The sequence below is a fragment of the Mobula birostris genome, chromosome 2, assembly GCF_030028105.1.
Source record: "Mobula birostris isolate sMobBir1 chromosome 2, sMobBir1.hap1, whole genome shotgun sequence".
In the NCBI taxonomy this organism is placed as follows: domain Eukaryota; kingdom Metazoa; phylum Chordata; class Chondrichthyes; order Myliobatiformes; family Myliobatidae; genus Mobula; species Mobula birostris.
In genome coordinates this window covers 85,417,857-85,436,964 of record NC_092371.1, presented here as the reverse complement: position 1 = coordinate 85,436,964, position 19,108 = coordinate 85,417,857, and the positions used below count along the sequence as shown (strand labels likewise).

Here is a 19,108-nt window from a genome sequence, read left to right as displayed (position 1 = left end):
CGGACCCTGTCGCGGTGTCAGCTCGGGTTCCACCCCCAGGCACCAGTTCCCTTCCATCGCCCGTGACCGCTCTCAGATGAAACCGAATTTCGGGCGTAATACCTACCCTAGACTCGGCAAGAAGGGTCCTACAGCGAGGCGGGGGGAAACACTCACAGGACAAGGGTCCCAAGAGAAAAGGCATAAGGGCGTCTGCTCTCTCCTTTCGCTCCCCACCCAGTCCGGACACTTAGAGCGCGTTTGCCGCCCTCTTTCTCTGGGTCCGGTCATCTGTGGATCCGGACATCTGTGGACTCTGCCCAGACAACACAGGCACCTTCGCTCAGCAGTCCCCGGGGTGTCCCGCCTTTCCCCTACTCCCGGGGATGTACCTGTGTCCTCTCCGAACGCTGGCTGCCAGCATCCCAGCAGGAAGATCCCCACTGTCAGAGTCCTCAGGTCCATCTGTGCGGCCGCTCGCTGCCCGTGCCGAGCCGAAGCCACTGTCCCGGGATCAGGATGGAGAGAGGGAGGGCGGTTACGTCTTGGACTGGTCGCAGAGTTCGGCTCTCGCAGTCTGAGTCTTGACCCATCTGCACCAGGACCCTCCTCATCTCCAAACTCTTCTCCAGACCGCAGCCCAGCGTCACGGGGTTGGGTTAACCCACTGGATGCCGGGTAAACTTGCTCCCCTACTCCGTCTCCGCTTGCGGGCGTGTACACACACACACACAAAATCTCTCTCCCTCCCTCTCTCTCTCTCTCTCTCTCTCTCTCTCACACACACACACACACACACAAACACAGAGACTCTCTTTCTCTCTCCCTCTCACACACACAGACACAGAGACTCTCTCTTTCTCTCTCTCTCCCTCACACACGCAGACTCTCTCTCTCCCACACACACACACAGCCTCTCTCTCACACACACACTCTCTCTCTCTCTCTCACACACACACAGACAAACACACACTCACACAGACTCTCTTTCTCTCTCACACACACAGACACAGAGACTCTCTTTTTCTCTCTCTCCCTCACACACACACAGACTCTCTCTCTCTCTCTCTCTCTCTCTCTCTCTCTCTCACACACACACACACACACACACACACACACACACACACACACACTTTCTCTCCTCCCCAGGTATTGCCTCATCGTCACCACCCCCCACACATGTCTTTAATCTGGGACATTTTCGCGCTTTTTGGCCTTTTTCCCGATGACACCACTGTGGAGGGTGGTGACGAATCAGCGTGTAGGAGGGAAATTAAAAACCTGGCTGAGTGGTGCCTCGACAATCACCTCTCACTTAGGGAACACACATCAAAGTTGCTGGTGACAATCACCTCTCACTTAAGGAACACACATCAAAGTTGCTGGTGAACGCAGCAGGCCAGGCAGCATCTCTAGGAAGAGGTGCAGTCGACGTTTCAGGCCGAGACCCTTCGTCAGGACTAACTGAAGGAAGAGTGAGTAAGGGATTTGAAAATTGGAGGGGGAGGGGGAGATCCAAAATGATAGGAGAAGACAGGAGGGGGAGGGATGGAGCCAAGAGCTGGACAGGTGATTGGCAAAAGGGATACGAGAGGAGCATGGGACAGGAGGTCCGGGAAGAAAGACAAGGGGGGGGCCCAGAGGATGTGTATAAAAATAAGTAACAGATGGGGTACGAGGGGGAGGTGGGGTATTAGCGGAAGTCAGATCCCTCCTGTACGCCCGGAACAGTTCCTCCACACCCCACTGCCCACGGGAGGACTGTGATGGGGTGGAGTCGGTGGCTCACCTCTTTGCACACTGTGGGTTCGCAAAGAAGGTGTGGAAGAGAATGGAAGGGACAGTACTAAGATTCATGCCCAGCAGCTGCGTTACCGAGGACTCCGTGATCTACGGGCTGTTCCCGGGGACGCACACGGAGACCAACATCCGGTGCTGCTGGCAGATCATCAATTCGGTGAAAGACGCTCTTTGGTCGGCCCGAAACTTGATGGTCTGCCAGCTGACGGAGATGTCCGTGACTGAATGCTGCCGACTGGCACACTCTCGTCTGCAGGAGTACGTTCTGAGGGATGCACTCAAACTTGGTGCAGCCACCGCGAAGGCCCGGTGGGGAAGGACCGCAGTTTAACGTTCATCACCCGTAGGAGGGGGAGAGGTTGGGTGGGGAGGAGACCTACCCTCATCAGCGGTGTGGACAGATAATCAACATGGTGCCCAAGGAGTGGGTGGAATTGTTAATTTGGGAAAGTATTAGAGCCATTGCCCGCCTTTATTGTTGAAAATTTTGATTGTTAATAAGTCTTAACACTTGACCAAGAGTTGAGAGTAAACGCATGATTTACTGTAAACATCTTTCATTTGTAAATGAACAGAGTCAACGCAAAATTTTATTGTTAATAACTGTATTGAATAAGGACTCACAGTCAACGAATGGTTTTCTTTTTCTGTATGTAATTATTTTTATTGTGTAATATTTCTGAATAAAGTATTTTTGGAGAAAAAAAAATTAGCGGAAGTTAGAGAAGTCGATGTTCATGCCATCAGGTTGGAGGCTACCCAGACGGAGCTGATTATAGACTTCGGGAGGAGGAAAGCGGAGGACCGTGAGTCCGGGGGATCAGAGTTAGAGGGGGTCAGCAGCTTTCAATTCTGAGGATCTGTCCTATGTCCCACACGTAAGTGCCATTACGGAGAAAACAAGACGGCGCCTCTACGTTCTTACAGGTGTGCGGATGGTATCTAAAACTCTGATAAACTTCTGTAGATGTGTAGTGGAGAGTACATTGACTGGTTGCACCACAGCCAGGAGTGGAAGCACCAATGCCCTTGAACAGAAAATCCGACTAAAAGGTAGTGGAAATGGCCCAGTCCGTCACGGGTAAAGCCCTCCCCACCGATGAGCACATCTGCATGAAACGCTGTCGCAAGAAAGCAGCATCCACCATCAGCGACCCCCACCGCCCAGGACGTGCTCCCTTCTCACTGCTGCCATCAGGACTCACACCGCCAGGTACAGGAACAGTTAACCACCAGGCTGCTGAACCAGAGGGGAATACTTAACTCATCTTCACTTGCCCCATCATTGAAATGTTCCCACAACCATTAGACTAACTTTGAAGGGCTCTTCATCTCACGTTCTCGTTATTTATTGTTTTTTTAAAAAATTCATTTACTTTATTTCTATCAATCTGTTTATTATTTCCCTCTTTTTGTATTCGCACAATTTGTTGTACTTTTTTGTCGGTCCTGTTGGGCGCGGTCTTTCATTGAATCCTGAAGAAGGGCCTCGGGCCGAAACGTCGACTGTTTATTCATTTCCATGGGTGCTGCCCGACCCGTTGAGTCTCTCCAGCATTTTGTGTGTGTTGCTCTGGATTTACAGCATCTGCAGAATCTCTCGTGTTTATTATTTCATTGATTCTGTTGCGGTTTTCGTATTTACTGTGATTGCTCGCAAGAAAATTTAATTTCAGGGTTGTATATGGTGAGAAATATGTACTTAGATAATAAATTTACTTTGAACTTAGAGTGGTCTGCAGGGTTTACCTGCAAGCCCCAGGGAGCCCCGCTCCTGCTCTCCCCGTGGGTACACCAGCTCCGGGCGGCCGTCGGGACAGAGAGAGCGCGGCGCTCTTCGCCCGAGCAGCCTGATTCACGACAGCACTGGAAATCTAGAATAAAAACAGAAAGTACCGCAACTACTTAGGCGGACTGACAGCATCGGCGAAGAAATGCTCAACAGGTCGGGAAGCATTCTGATGGAAGAAAGAAGGGAGAGAGCCAGTAGAAATAGGCGGCGGAAGGGGTGGAGCGAGAGCTGGCAGGTGATGGGTGGATCCAGGTGAAGAGAGACGATAGGCTAGTGGGGGTGTGAGGAGAATGGCAATGATCTCTGAGGATCTAACCTGGTCCCAACATAATGATGTAGTCATAAAGAAGGCAAGACAGCAGCCATATTTTATTAGGAGTTTGAAGCGATTTGGCATGTCGACAAATACGTTCAAAAACTTCTATAGTTCCACCGTGGAGAGCATTCTGACAGGCTGCATCACTGTCTGGTATGGGGGGGGGGGGCTACTGCACAGGACCGAAAGAAGCTGCAGAAGATTGTAAATCTAGTCAGCTCCATCTTGGGCACTAGCCTACAGAGTACCCAGGAGATCTTTAGGAAGCGGTGCCTCAGAAAGGCAGCATCCATTATTAAGGACCTCCAGCACCCAGGGCATGCCCTTTTCTCACTGTTACCATCAGGTAGGAGGTACAGAAGCCTAAAGGCACACACTCAACGATTCAGGAACAGCTTCTTCCCCTCTGCCATCCGATTCCTAAATGGACTTTGAAGCTTTGGACACTACTGCACTTTTTTAATATACAGTATTTCTGTTTTTGCACATTTTTAAATAATCTATTCAATATACGCAATTGATTTACTTGTTTATTTATTTATGTTTTATTTTATTTATTATTTTTTTCTCTCTCTGCTAGATTATGTATTGCATTGAACTGCAGCTGCTAAGTTAACAAATTTCACATCACATACCGGTGATCATAAACTTGATTGATTCTGATATTCTGTAAGTAGCTGGGAGGTGATAGGTCAGTGTGACAAAGGGCTGAAGAAAGTGGAATCTGATGGGACAGTGGACTAAGGAATAGAGGAAAGGAGGTGAGGAACAGGAGGTAGGAATATGTGTGTGATAGACAGATGGTGAGAGCAAGGGGAGGGAAAGAGATGGGATGAATGGACAGGTGGGATTGAGCTGCCAGTCCTGCCCCTCCTACAACTGTCTCATTAATGGCTACAATGTCATAATTCCTGGTGTTGATCCATGCCCTGAGCTCATCCGCCTTTCCCACAAAAATCTTTGCTCAGGATGCTAGTTGCACCATACTGAACCTTTGTTTCCTAGCTTTGTCTAAGGTCTTACTAACATCTGTCTTCACAACTTCTCCACTAACTATTCTGACACTCTGGTTCCCATCCCCCTGCAACACTAGTTTAGACCCCTTTGTGCAGCATTAGCATATCTTCCCACTAAGCTATTAGTCCCTTCCCAGTTCAGCTGCAAACTGTCCCTTCTGTACAGGTCCCTCTTTCCCTGGAAAAGAGCCTTATAATCCAAAAATCTTATGCCCTCCCTCCCACACCAACTCCTTAGCCACATGTTAAAGTATATAATTTTCATAATTCTGGCCTCACTAGCATGTGGCACAGGTAGCAATCCTGAGTGTCATGGTCCGGTCCGTGAAGTCTGCATTCCGGTTCACGGTCTGGTCTGTGGACTCAGGACTCCAGGTCTTCCAGCTGTCCCTTGTTTGAGTTAATCATTGGAACCTGAAGTAGCCTTGGGATTGAGTGTGGGCTGCTGGTTTGTCTTGTCAGTCCCCCTTGGAGCAACCTGCTGATGAAACCATTTGTGATCTCTAGGCCTGGTTGGAGGACCTCTGCTTCATGGAGCCTTGTTGCCACTTGTAGGAGTAGTTTTTGCAGTATGGATTTGGCGGTTTCCTGGGCGAGCTGAGTGGCTGCCAGCCACTCTGAGCTAGATAGGGATCCGGCTGTTTCTGGCTGAGGTTGCTGGCTGAACTGAGACTTGGAGCTACCCCGGAGCAGAGATGGAACTGTCTGTTGTTCTTTGGTGTTTGTCTCTTCTTGTCCTCGCCTCCGTGGGGTAAGTCAGGCTCTCTTGCTGTTGCCCTGCGGGGGTTCATGTCTTGTCATGTCCTCGCCTCCGTGGGTAAGTCTGGCTGTCTTGCCGTTGCCCTGCGGCGGGGGGGGGGGGGTGTCATGTCTTGTCTTGTCCTTGCCTCCATGGGGTAAGTCAGGCCATTTTGCCATTGCCCTGCGGGGGGTCACGTCTTGCCTTGTCCTTGCCTCTGTTGGGTAAGTCTGGCCATTCTGCCATTACCTGATGGAGAGATCTGTCCCACCTTGGTGTGGAGATGAAGTTGAGTCCCGGCTTGTTGAAGGATAAGTCCCAGCTCTATGTTGATGTTCAGTTCCCACTATCTCTCAGCTCCAGCCTCCGAGTTATCAGCCTCCGCATTTCAAGAACCCTCGCCTTGACGATCCCACAGGCAAGCTCCAAGAACCCTAGCCTCGACGATCCCGCAGGCAATCTCCAAGAACCCTAGCCTCGACGATCCCGCAGGCAAGCTTCAAGAACCCTAGTCTCGACGATCCCGCAGGCAAGCTAAGCCTCAAGCCATGTCATGTCCTTGCCTGGTTCTGGGGTCTGAGCCCAAGGCAAGACCCAGGTTCTGGGTCTTTGTCCAATCTCGGGCTCAGAGTCCAAGCCTTGTCTCCTCGTCCATGGTTCCTAGTCCTGGTCCCGCTTTCCCTAGCCCAAGTCTGCATTCTTGTACCTGCTCCTGGTCTGAATTCTGTCATGTCCCTACTCTAGTCAAGTCCTGTTCCTTGTACTTCATTGTCTGTGTCTTGCATTTGGGTCTGTTCCCAGCACCCCATTGTGACACTCAGATCAGAACCCTGGAGGTCCTGTACCTAATTCCCTGAACTCCCTATGGAGAACCTTGTCACTCGTGCTACCCATGTCATTGGGAACTACATGGACCATGACCTCTGGCTGTTCACCCTCTCACTTGAGAATTGAGCTCCTCCAACATTTTGTCAGTGTTATCATGGATTTCCAGCACCTACAGAATCTCCTGTGTTTCCAATTATGTTGACTTTTCATGAATAGTCAAGAGTTGTCAGTGCTCAACTGCTTGATCTTTAATGATAGGTTGTATTAATTTGCCAACAAAAGTTTTGGGATAATTGGTTAAATTTCCAATGCATTCAAAACCAATTCCCTGGTTCTCACACTTCTCCAAACATAGGAAAGGCAAGTCTAATGTTCTAATTTACACCAGGTGGTTACTATTACCTGCACTAGAACGTAGAACATTACAGCACCACAGTAGTGTAGTGGTTAGTGTGACATTATTACAGTTCAGGGCATCAGAGATTGGAGTTCAGTTCTAGTGTTCTCTGTAAAAAAGTTTGTACATTCTCCCCGTGACTGTGCGGGTTTCCTTCGGGTGCTCTGGTTTCCTCCCACAGTCCAAAGACATACTGGTTAGTAGGTTAATTGGTCATTGTAAATTAGGCTAAGATTAAATCAGGGGTTGCTGGACGGTGTGGCTCAAAGCACTGGAAGGACCTATTCCACACCGTACCCCTAAATAAAAAAAGTACAGGCCCTTTGGCCCACAATATTGTGCTGACCTTTTAATCTACTCTAAGATCAAACCAACCCTTCCCTTCCACCGACTCCCCCATTATCTATCAGCTATGTGCCTATCAAAGGGTTTCTTAAATGTCCCTAATATAGCTGCATCTATCAACACCCCCTAGCAGCACATTCCATGCATCCACCACTCTCTGTGTAAACACACACCTCTGACACCATCTCTATACTTTCCGCCAATCACCTTAAAATTATCCCCTCTCGTATTAGCCATTTCTGCTCTGGGGAAAAAGTATCTGGCTGTCTATTCTATCTAAGCCTGTTATCATCTTGTACACCTGTATCAAGTCACCTTGCATCCTCAGCCCGTAAGGTAAAAGCCCTAGCTTGCCCATTTTATCCTCATAAGACATGATCTCTGATCCAGGCAGCATCCTGGTAAATTTCCTCCGCACTTTCTCAAAAATTCCACATCCTTCCTCCAGTGAGGTGACCAGAACTGAACACAATACTCCAAGTGTGATCTAACTAGGGTTTTGTAGAGTTGCAACATTACCTCACGACTCTTGAACTTAATCCTCTGACTGCTGAATGCTAACACACCATACTCCTTCATAATCACCCATCAACTTGTGTAGTAACTTTGAGAGATCTATGGACTGCTTCCTGCAGTTCTGAATGCATTTTCCTTTAGTTTCATCTTCTCATTAGTATTCTTTTATAGAGTCAGAGTCATAGTAAAGTACAGCACAGAAAAAGGACCTTCAGCCCACCTAGTCCATGCCAAACCATTTATAAGGTGGAGTAATTAGCCTACAGTGGTATAAACTGACTCTTTGAACATCAGCCACTGATCTATTGACAGAATTGTGTGGCATACTGTAGATTCACTCTTTCCCATCTCATTGAAGTCAGACTTGCCTAACAACTAGTGTGTTAGCAGTTGCTCACTAGTTATCAGCTAACCAAATTGGGGTAATTATTTATCATGAAATCTAATCCAATTTGCCCTTTCATGAGCTTTCGGATACACTGTTCCAAAAACCTAACCCAAGACAGTCCAAAAATTTATTGACTCTATGACAAGAGCTTGTCTACTTATCCCAATATTTGTAAAAATAAACAGCAAGCATTTGCTTTTGCTGCATGCTTGTCTAGTCTCTGCACTTATGCATTCTACCATTTCACAGTTGCTACTGCAAGATCAATATACAACTCCAAATGATTTTTTTTGTTTTGTAAACGCAAAACTTTCTGCAGATGCTGGAAATCCAGAGCAAAACACATAAAATGCTGGGGGCTCCCAGCCGGTGAGGCAGCTTCCATGGAGGGGAACAGCCAGTCGATGTTTCGGGCTGAGCCCCTTCATCAGGACTGGAAAGGAAGGGGGCAAAAGCCAGAATAAGTAGGTGGGGGAAAGGGAAGGAATACAAAATGGCAGGCGATAGGTGAAACCAGGTGAGGAGGAAGGTGGGTGAGGGAGAGGGGGTGAAGTGAGAAGCTGGGAGGTGATTGGTGGAAAAGGTAAAGGGCTAGAGAAGATGGAATCTAGTAGGAGAGGAGAGTGGACCATGGAAGTAAGGAAAGGAGGAGGGAAACCAGAAGGAGGTGATGGATAGGTGAGGAGAAGAGAAGGAGTGAGAGTGAGAACCAGGATATCCAGGTGGTCAGCCAGTTTAATTTATCTTCCTATCTCTGTCCACAGCCTCCTCTCCTGAGGCTAGAAACAGATTTGAGGAAAAGCACCTCATATTCTGTACCTGTCTCTGCCATTCTTTTGGATTAATCAGCTATGTGGAGCGGGGTGGGGTGTCTGCTGCACGGGCAACACCTTGCTCTCCATATTGTACTGCCCTGGTTCGCAGATCATGTAGATAGCTAGGACACAACATCCATGGTCAACCCTGACCAATGAACGGCCTGAAGTCTCCTACCTGATAACATCAACATCGATTTCTCTATCTTCCGGTAACCACCCCCCCTCTGTCCTGTTTTCCCACTTATCCATTGGTCCTCATCAACTCATCTCTTTTTCCTCGCCTGCCCTCTCAATCTGCCCATCACGCACACATTCCTCCATCCAGTTTTCCTCCTCAATGATCATATTCCATCTTCTTCAATCCTTTGTCACTTCCACCTATCATTTCTCAGCTTCTTGCATCATTCCCAACCCCCACATGTCACCAGGATCCACCCATCACCTGCCAATTCTTTGCTCCACCCCTTCACCCCACATTTTTACACAGGCTATCTCCCTCCTTCTTTCCAGTCCTGATGAAGAGTCTCAACTCAATAGGTCAACTGTCCATTTCCCTCCGTAAATGCTGCCTGACCCGCTGAGTTCCTCCAACATTTGGTGTGTGTTGTTGTTGAGTACACACTTGGTGGCCACTTGACTCAGTGGTCACTTAATGACCAGCTGTAATCTATACACCTGCTCATTAATGCAAATATCTAACCAGCCAATCATAAGGCAGCAACTCAATGCATCATAAACACATGCAGGCGTGGTCAAGAGGTTCAGTCGTTGTTCAGACCAAACATCAGAACGGGGAAGAAATGTGATCTTAGTGACTTTGACGGTGAAATACTTGTTGATGCCAGACGGGGTGGTTTGAGTATCTCAGAAACTGCTGATTTCCTGGGATTTTCACTTACAACAGTCTCTAGAGTTTACAGAGAATCGCACAAAAAACAAAATTTATATCCAGTGAGCGGCAGTTCTGTGGGTGAAAATTCCTTGTTAATGAGAGAGGTCAGAGGAGAGTGGGCAGACTGACAGGATGATGACAGCAACTCATATAGCCATACATTACAACAGTGGTGGGCAGAAGAGCACCTCTGAATGCATAATACATCAAACCTTGAAGTGGATGAGTTACAACAGCAGAGGACCACAAACATACAGTCAGTGGCCACTTTATTAGGTACAAGAGCTACGAAATAAAATGGCCACTGAGTGTATACTGGTTCACTAGCCTAGAACTACAAATATGGTAAAATGATAGATACAGTGAACTTAGGATGCAGAGTCAATGACCCAAGAGTAATAACATCCAATCATATTTTTTCTGTATTTGTATGTTGAGTTTCCAACGTGATTATACCCCTACAGTTGCAAGCTGAGATCAGTCTGTCTCATACCACTGAGTTGATTCACAGATAGGGCAGCATGGAGTGTGAGCTTATGAGTGGGTATGTGAATGGTTGTCTATAGATGTACAGTACATGTGACTATGTGAAGTTAATTTCCATGCACATTGTCTACACTTCTCCCATCTCAGTAAAACAGCCAGCATAATCAAAGTTCCAGCCTCCCAGCCTCCCAGCCTCACTCACTTCTTTCCTCCCCCTTCCTTCCCCTCCTCTGTAGGTACAGCGTTCAAAAGGCCCCTCTAGCACAATAAACTATACAGCACAGCAACCCACCGATTTAGCATTAACCCCTCTCCTCTGCTGTTGGGCAGAAGATACAAGTTGGCACCTGAAAGCACGTCCCACCAGGCTCAAGGACAGCCTCTACCCCACTGTTATAAGACTATTGAACAGTCCCCTAGTATGATAGGATGGACTCTTGACTTCACAATGTTCCTCATTCTGGCCTGCAACCTTATTGTCTGCCTGCACTGCAACAGTAACACTTCATTTTGCATTCTGTTATTGTTTTCCCTTGTACTACTTCAATGCCCTCATGTGATGAAGTGATCTGTATGGATGGTTTGCAAAATAAAGCTTCTCACTGACCCAACAGGAGTCCTTGCATCTGTATTTGTTAATTGCTGTCTTATCTAGAGTCATTAAGCTCTCGTGCTTTCAGCTTAGTCATGTCAAGTTAGTTGTTACTGGCAGCGGTTTTCTGCATTCTGTGATTACTTAAAGGGGACTCCTATTTAGAGTTTATCATGCGGTCCTCGTGTGTGTTTTGAGAGTGATTCTGCTCACAGTGTCACTTGGTTAAGCCACCGAAGTTCAGCTGGAGTTCCAATGAATAAACTCTTGTTTCTGTCTTGGGGTGGGAGTTTATCGATCCCCTGCACCTGGGTTCATGTGAAAGTACATGTGAAAGTAGTAAACCAATTTACCAACTTAACGTGTAAGGGATTGTGTGAGAGTGTCTACATGAAATGGGATGGTATGTTATTGCTTATATAAATGTGTATATGAAGATGAATGTCAGGAGCACCTGGATCTATGACACTGTGGCCATGACAGAGACTTGGATGGTGCAGTGGCAGGAATGGCTACTTCAAGTGCCAGGCATTAGATGTTTCAGAAAGGACAGGGTGGGAGGCAAAAGAGGTCAGGGTGTGGCACTGTTGATCAGAGATAGTGTCACTGTCACAATGGGGTGCTGGAAACGGACCCAAATGCAAGACACAGACACTTAAGTACAAAGAACAGGACACGACTAGAGTAGGGACGTGACAGGATACAGACAAGGAGCAGGGACAAGAACGTAGACTAGGGCTTGGACCTCGAACCAGAGACTGGACAAGGACCCAGAACCTGGCTCTTGCCTTGGGCTCGGGCCCCAGAACCAGGCATGGACATGACATGACTGCAGGACTGGAGGCTGGGGTCTTGAGGCTTGAGGCTTGGAGACAGGCTTGGGAGCTTGAGGCTTGGAGACAGGCTTGAGGTCTTGGTCTTGAGGCTTAAGCTTAGAAACATAGAAACATAGGAAATAGGTACAGGAGTAGGCTATTCAGCCCTTCGAGCCTGCACCGCCATTCAGTATGATCGTGGCTGATCATCCAACTCAGAACCCTGTACCTGCCTTCTCTCCGTACCCCCTGATCCCTTTAGCCACAAGGGCCATATCTAACTCCCTCTTAAATATAGCCAATGAACTGTTTCCTGTGGCAGAGAATTCCACAGATTCACCACTCTCTGTGTGAAGAAGTTTTTCCTCATCTCAGTCCTAAAAGGCTTCCCCTTTATCCTCAAACTGTGAGCCCTTGTTCTGGACTTCCCCAACATCGGGAACGATCTTCCTGCATCTAGCCTGTCCAATCCCTTCAGAATTTTATACGTTTCAATCAGATCCCCCCTCAAGCTTGGAGACAGGCTGGGGTCTTGGTCTTGGGCTTGAGTCTAGGGTACTTCAAGGCTTGGGTATGGACTCCGAGCCAGAGACTGGGCAAGGACCCAGAACCTGGGACTTGACTTGAGCTCAGACTCCAGAACTAGGCAAGGTCAAGAGAGGCTACAGGACTGGACATGACTTGGGCGTGGAACTCCTGAGTAGGGCGAGACACAAGGACAGGTAAAGGCACATGGACAGGACTCGGATAGAACTGGACGAGGGCCCTCAGGAGCACGGAGCCTTGGACTAGAAGAGACATGAGCACGGAACAGAGAGCCGGGACCCCTCCTTGGGAACAGGACGTAGGGCTGGGACTCATATACAGAATGCTGAACATGAAGAGATGGATCCAAACACAAGGTGGCGGCAAACAGCCGGACCCACCTAGTGAAGGCGAGGACACAGAGACAGTTCCCAACACTAGGTGGCGGCAAACGGCCGGACCCACCTAGCGAAGGCATGGACGCAGAGAGACAATTCCACACAACGAAAGACAGTTCCTTATCTTGAGCTAACAAGGCTCCGGTCTTGTTCCAGCGGTAAGACTTCAGCGATACAGGCAGGGTATCCAGGCTAGGTGATCCTGCAGAGAGTCAGGCAAGGTATCCAGGCAGGGAGTCAAGCATGGGGGGGAAAAGACAGGGAGGGGAACAGGACAGTCCAGCTGGGAATCCTTGGTTTGCAGAGGTATTTATGTCTCAGCCCCAAAACGAGAAATATGTGCCCACAACAGAAACTGGGGAAAACCAGAAACCCCGGAACAAGGAACCATAGGCCGGACCGTGAACCGGAACGCAGACTTCACGGACCAGACTATGACAGTCGCGGCTGCAGAAAAGGAGGAAGTCATGGAGAGGTTGTCTACAGAGTCTCTGTGGGTGGAAGTTAGGAGTAGGAAGGGGTCAATAACTCTGCTGTGTGTTTTTTATTGACCACCCAATAGTAACAGGGTTATTGAGGAGCAGATAGGGAGCAGATTCTGGAAAGGAGTAATAATAACAGAGTTGTTGTGGTGGGAGATTTTAATTTTCCAAATATTGATTGGCATTTCCCTAGAGTGAGTGGTTTAGATGGGGTGGAGTTTGCTAGGTGTGTTCAGGAAGGTTTCTGGACACGATACATAGATAAGCCTGCAAGAGGAGAGGCTGTACTTGATCTGGTATTGGGAAAGGAACCTTGTCAGGTGTCAGATCTCTCAGTGGGAGAACATTTTGGAGATAGTGATCACAATATTATCTCCTTTACCATAGTATTGGAGAGGGATAGGAACAGACAAGTTAGGAAACATTTAATTGGAGTAAGGGGAAATAGGAGGCTATCAGGCAGGAACTTGGAAGTATAAATTGGAAACAGATGTTCTCAGGGAAGAAATGTTCAGTGGATATTTGCATGGGGTTCTGCGTAGATACGTTCCAATGAGACAGGGAAAGGATGGTAGGGTACAGGAACCGTGGTGTACAAAGGCTGTTGTAAATCTAGTCAAGAAGAAAGAAAAGCTTACAAAAGGTTCAGAGAGCTAGGTAATGTTAGAGATCTAGAAGATTATAAGGCTAAGAGGAAGGAGCGTAAGAATGAAATTAGGAGAGCCAGAAGGGGCCATGAGAAGGCCTTGGCGAGCAGGATTAAGGAAAACCCCAAGGCATTCTACAAGTATGTGAAGAACAAGAGGATAAGACATGAGAGAATAGGACCAAGTGTGACAGTGGAAAAGTGTGTATGGAACTGTAGGAGATGGCAGAGGTACTTAATGAATACTTTGCTTCAGTATTCACTACGGAAAAGGATCTTGGTGATTGCAGGGATGACTTGCAGTGGACTGAGAAGCTTGAGCATGTAGATATTAAGAATGAAGATGTGCTGGAGCTTTTGGAAAGCATCAAGTTGGATAAGCTACTGGGATTGGACGGGATGTACCCCAGGCTACTGTGGGGAGAAGATTTCTGAGCCCCTGGCAATGATCTTTGCATCATCAATAAGGACGGGAGAAGTTCCAGAGGATTGGAGGATTGCGGATGTTGTTCCCTTATTCAAGAAAGGGAGTGGGGAAAGCCCAGGAAATTATAGACCAGTGAGTCTTACTTCAGATGGTTGGTAAGTCAATGGAGGAGATCCTGAGAGGCAGGATTTATGAACATTTGGAGAGGCATAATATGATTAGGAATAGTCAGCATGGCTTTGTCAAGGGCAGGTTGTGCCTTATGAGCCTGATTGAATTTTTTGAGGATGTGACTAAACACATTGATGAAAGTAGAGCTGTAGATGTAGTGTATATGGATTTTAGCGAGGCATTTGATAAGGTACCCCATGCAGGGCTTATTGAGAAAATAAGGAGGCATGGGATCCAAGGGGACATTGCTTTGTGGATCCAGAACTGGCTTGCCCACAGAAGGCAAAGAGTGGTTGTAGATGGGTCATATTCTGCATGGAGGCCAGTGACCAGAGGTGTGCCTCAGGGATCTGTTCTGGGACCCCTACTCTTTGTGATTTTTATAAATAACCTGGATGAGGAAGTGGAGGGATGGGTTAGTAAATTTGCTGATGACACAAAGGTTGGGAGTATTCTGGATAGTGTGGAGGACTTTCCGAGGTTACAGCGGACATTGATAGGATGCAAAACTGGGCTGAGAAGTGGCAGTTGGAGTTCAATCCAGATAAGCGTGAGGTGGTTCATTTCGGTAGATCAAATATAATGGCAGAATATAGTATTAATGGTAAGTCTCTTGGCAGTGTGGAGGATCAGAGGGATCTTGGGGTCTGAGTCCATAGGACACTCAAGGTTGCTGCGCAGGTTGACTCTGCGGTTGAGAAGGCATACGGTGCATTGGCCTTCATCAATCATGGGATTGGTTTTAGAGCCAAGAGGCAATGTTGCAGGTATATAGGACCCTGGTCAGACCCCACTTGGACTACTATGCTCAGTTCTGGTTGCCTCACTACAGGAAGGATGTGGAAACCATAGAAAGAGTGCAGAGGAGATTTACAAGGATGTTGCCTGGATTGGGTAGCATGCCTATGAGCATAGGTTGAGTGAACTTGGCCTTTTCTCCTTGGAGCGACGGAGGATGAGAGGTGACCTGATGGAGATGTACAAGGTAATGAGAGGCATTGATCGTGTGGATAGTCAGAGGCTTTTCCCAGGGCTGAGATGGCTAACACAAGAGGGAATAGTTTTAAGGTGCTTGGAAGTAGGTACAGAGGAGATGTCAGGGGTAAGTTTTTTACGCAGAGTGGTGAGTGCGTGGAATGGGCTGCCAGCGGTGGCAGTGGAGGTGGAAACAATAGGGCCTTTTAAGAGACTCCTGGATGGATACATGGAGCTTAGAAAAATAGAGGGTTATGGGTAAAGCCTGGGTAGTTCTAAGATAAGGACATGTTTGGCACAGCTTGGTGGGCCGAAGGGCCTGTATTATGCCGTAGGTTCCCTATGTTTCTATGTCGATATCTGTACGCATGAAAGGTTATTCGGATACAGTGTACACGTGTGTTCAGAATTATGTAAATGTACAGACAATAGTGAATTTTTAAATTGTGTCTGCCTGCAAAATTGTATCAGTATTTATTCATGTATAACTCTGCACACGTGTCCTCCTGATCACAGCAGTGTTGGTGCACTTGTTCCGGGCAGACAGGGCTCATCAGCCGTGGTTGGCAGTTCATCTCGGAGAAGAAAATCTCTGATCTCAAACCTCTGCCAGCTTCTCATGGGGAAGGCTTCAGGGGCAAACCTTGAGGAAAAATCCAGAGCTGGAATCCCTAAGACAGTCTGCAGTTGATTTCAACGCTGGCTGGCAACCCCTGCAATGCCACTGGATCCAGTCTGTCCTGGTCTCTGCTGTTCCTTTGGATTCATCAGCTGTGTGGAGAGGGGGAGCCTGATGCATTGGCACACCTTTCTCTCCATATCGTACTCCCCTGGTGTGCGTACTTGCTTGCCTGTGCAGACAGCTGGGGTTCAACATCCATGGTCGATCCTGATCAAAGGAGGTCCTCTGGTACAAGAATATTATAATTTAATTGTCAGTGTGTGCAAAGAATTGCTTGTGTAACTCTTGGTTCGGTTAGCGGCTTAATATAGGGGATGATAGCCTCCGGCCTGGCCAAACTTAAGAAATCTCATTTGGGTGGATGCTGCGTGATGTGTCCCCATTACAAATCAGTACCATGAAATAACAAACTGTACAAAATATGTGATTAAACGATTGAACTTTATAATTCTTGATTTGACTATATGATTATTAAAGAAACAAAGAAAAGGGCCCATTCTCATGAAACAGTCTAATGTGCAATGTTGGACCTCACTGATAAGGCTGTTCGTCCACCATCGACCTCCTCCGATCATCGCTGACCTTCAGGCCCTCACTCCAAGTCCACTCTGTCCGCTGATTTACCAACTCTCTCCACTTGTGTCTTCTCTCCTCATCTCTCCTCAGCAAAAACCACAAAATCCCTCTCCCAACCACACAAGAAAGAACAATATCCCACTCATTGGCTAACATGCCCCGTTATCTCTAGTCATAACCCAAACATTACTGCCTCAGAGAAATCATTACCTTAGCAGTGGAACATTACAGAGAGGCCATTACATTAGCAGTGCAATGCTCTGTTACACTCTCCCCCACCAAACTTAGTCATGTCCTCATGATGTTGAGATAATTCACCAACCCTTCCTGCAAAACACAAAGTCCAATTCAGGTGTAAAAGGCAGTGACATAGTTCCCCAAAATGGAAGGGGTCACACTCTATTCCCCTGGTGCTACATAGGCCGGCCTATCCAGTAGTCTCCTAATTCTCTGAGACCTCTGCACCCCCTCACTTAACTCTTCAGGTTCAGACACTACTGGAGATATTTCCGGTCTACCTGGCGAGTCCTCCCCCAATCTATCTCTTGTGTCCACCTGCAACTTGCAGCCCTCTGTCCCGTGACCAATGCCCGCTTCCTCCCTTACAGAGTCCCACGGCAACCCAGGCTGCCCCCAGATAACCCCCCCCCCAACTTCACCTGACTCAGCGGGAGAAGGGCCAGGAGTCTCTTCCGCAATCAATGGGGAGTTAGCGAAAGGCGGCATATACCACACATCCAGGTCCTCATCCTCCGAATCAGTATCCCTCTCGGGGGTGGGGGCCGGCCTAACCTCTCCTGCTGTGGGCCCTGCAGTAGACTCCAAGCCGGGCTCTGGGTCTACCTACACCCCTTGACCCAGGGCAACAGGTGGTTCTGTTGAAGAATCTTGACAGGCCAATTCCCCTCCTCTGGTTTCACCCGGAAAGCTGGTAGGTTTGGCATCTGACTCCACTTGCTCCTCTTGCTGATCTCCATGGTCCCGAGCGTGTCTAGCAAGGTCTGATCAAATCTCTCAGGCTGGGGATTACCCTGTGGGTGATAGGACGTGGTCCTCGATTTCTTGACTCCACGCATGCCCAGTAACTCATGGATGAGTCTGCTCTCGAAATCCCATCCCTGATCACTATGTATCCACTTGGGAAGGCCATAATAGATGAAATACTTCTCCCATATCACTTTTGTCAGCATAGATACCCTCTGGTCCCTGGTAAGAAAAGCCTGAGCATAACCGGTGTAATGGTCTGTGATGACAAAGTCATTCGCCGTGTTGCTGGCATCGGGTTCTATTGACAGGAAATCCATATGCACCAGGTCCAGAGGTCCCACACTCTGCAAGTGGGACAAGGGAGATGCCCGTGTAGTCAGTGTCTTCCGCCATATGCATCGAATGCACGACTTGCAGTATTTTTCAACCTCTGATTTCATCCGGGGCCAGTAAAACCGGTCTCTGAGCAATTCATAGGTCTTTTCCACACCCAAATGTCCAGAGTCATCATGAAATGACCTCAAAGCAATCCTCCGATACTTCTTGGGCAGAACCAGCTGGCACGTGACCGATATATAATCGGGTTCTTCAACTCCACCCGAGGCCATTCTCGCAGTAATGGAGGCACCGACGCATGTTTTGAAACCCCACTATGAGCTCCATATGGCTTCTTGTTGGCCCAAAAGCATTGTCCAGTGCTTGCATGTAATTGACAGCTGTCGCTACAGGATACCTTAACCTGACGGCTCTTACAATGTCAGCAGCCGCCCATTCAAACTTTCAACCAGTCTCTATTGCTTTACGTCATCAGAGCACTGCCACTCATCTAATAACTGAGGTACGCTCTGCCCAAATCTCATAGTTCTCCTCCCCTTTAGGGGTGGGCATAATTCCAGAGAATAGGCGGAGCCTACCATAGCTGGGACTTTGAACCTGATTTTTCCATTTATTCGCCAGAGAGGTAAGGGTGAACACTACCTCAGAATTCTCACTCTCCACTGGGGGACGGGGACTAACTAGACATTCCAAAACCGACCACTCCTTCCCCTCACTCCTCAGAAATGAGAGAACTCTGTCTTTGAAATCTCCGCCCCCAGCTACCGCTATGTCAACGCTGGTCTGCATTAAAATGAGAGCAGCACCCACCATTTTATCAAACCTTGCCCCGCAATCACAACTTTAACAGTTATTAACAGGCAAATTAACAATTCATGGGGAGTACGAATATCTCCCCCACTGGTTCAATGCTCAGGGTCCAATGGAATCAATCCCAGACGAGCCTCCACAATTATAATTCTCCGTTCAGCTAGTGGCTTAGTATAGGGGATGATAGCCCCCAGCCTGGCCAAACTTAAGAAATCTCGTTTGAGTGGATGCTGGGCGATGTATCCTCTATTACAAATCAGTACCGCGAAACAACAAACAGTTCACAATAGGCAATTAAATAATTGAGCTTTATAATTCTTAATTTGATTCTTAACTTAATATGGTCAGTAAAGAGACAAAAAAAGGGACAATTC

The 19,108-nt window shown here is 47.8% G+C and overlaps 1 protein-coding gene across 1 annotated transcript in view; it reads right to left on the bottom strand.

Moving 5' to 3' along the window:
* Positions 1 to 18,196, bottom strand: part of LOC140210690 (uncharacterized) — a 65,168-nt gene extending 46,972 nt beyond the window's left edge. Inside the window, exons 1-3 of the mRNA XM_072279887.1 lie at positions 17,798 to 18,196; positions 3,529 to 3,653; positions 372 to 646 (exon numbers count right to left, since the gene is read on the bottom strand). Coding sequence (XP_072135988.1) covers positions 372 to 646; positions 3,529 to 3,653; positions 17,798 to 18,196 — 799 coding nt within the window. The remainder of the gene's footprint in view (positions 1 to 371; positions 647 to 3,528; positions 3,654 to 17,797) is intronic.
* Between the last annotated feature and the right edge of the window lie 912 nt (positions 18,197 to 19,108).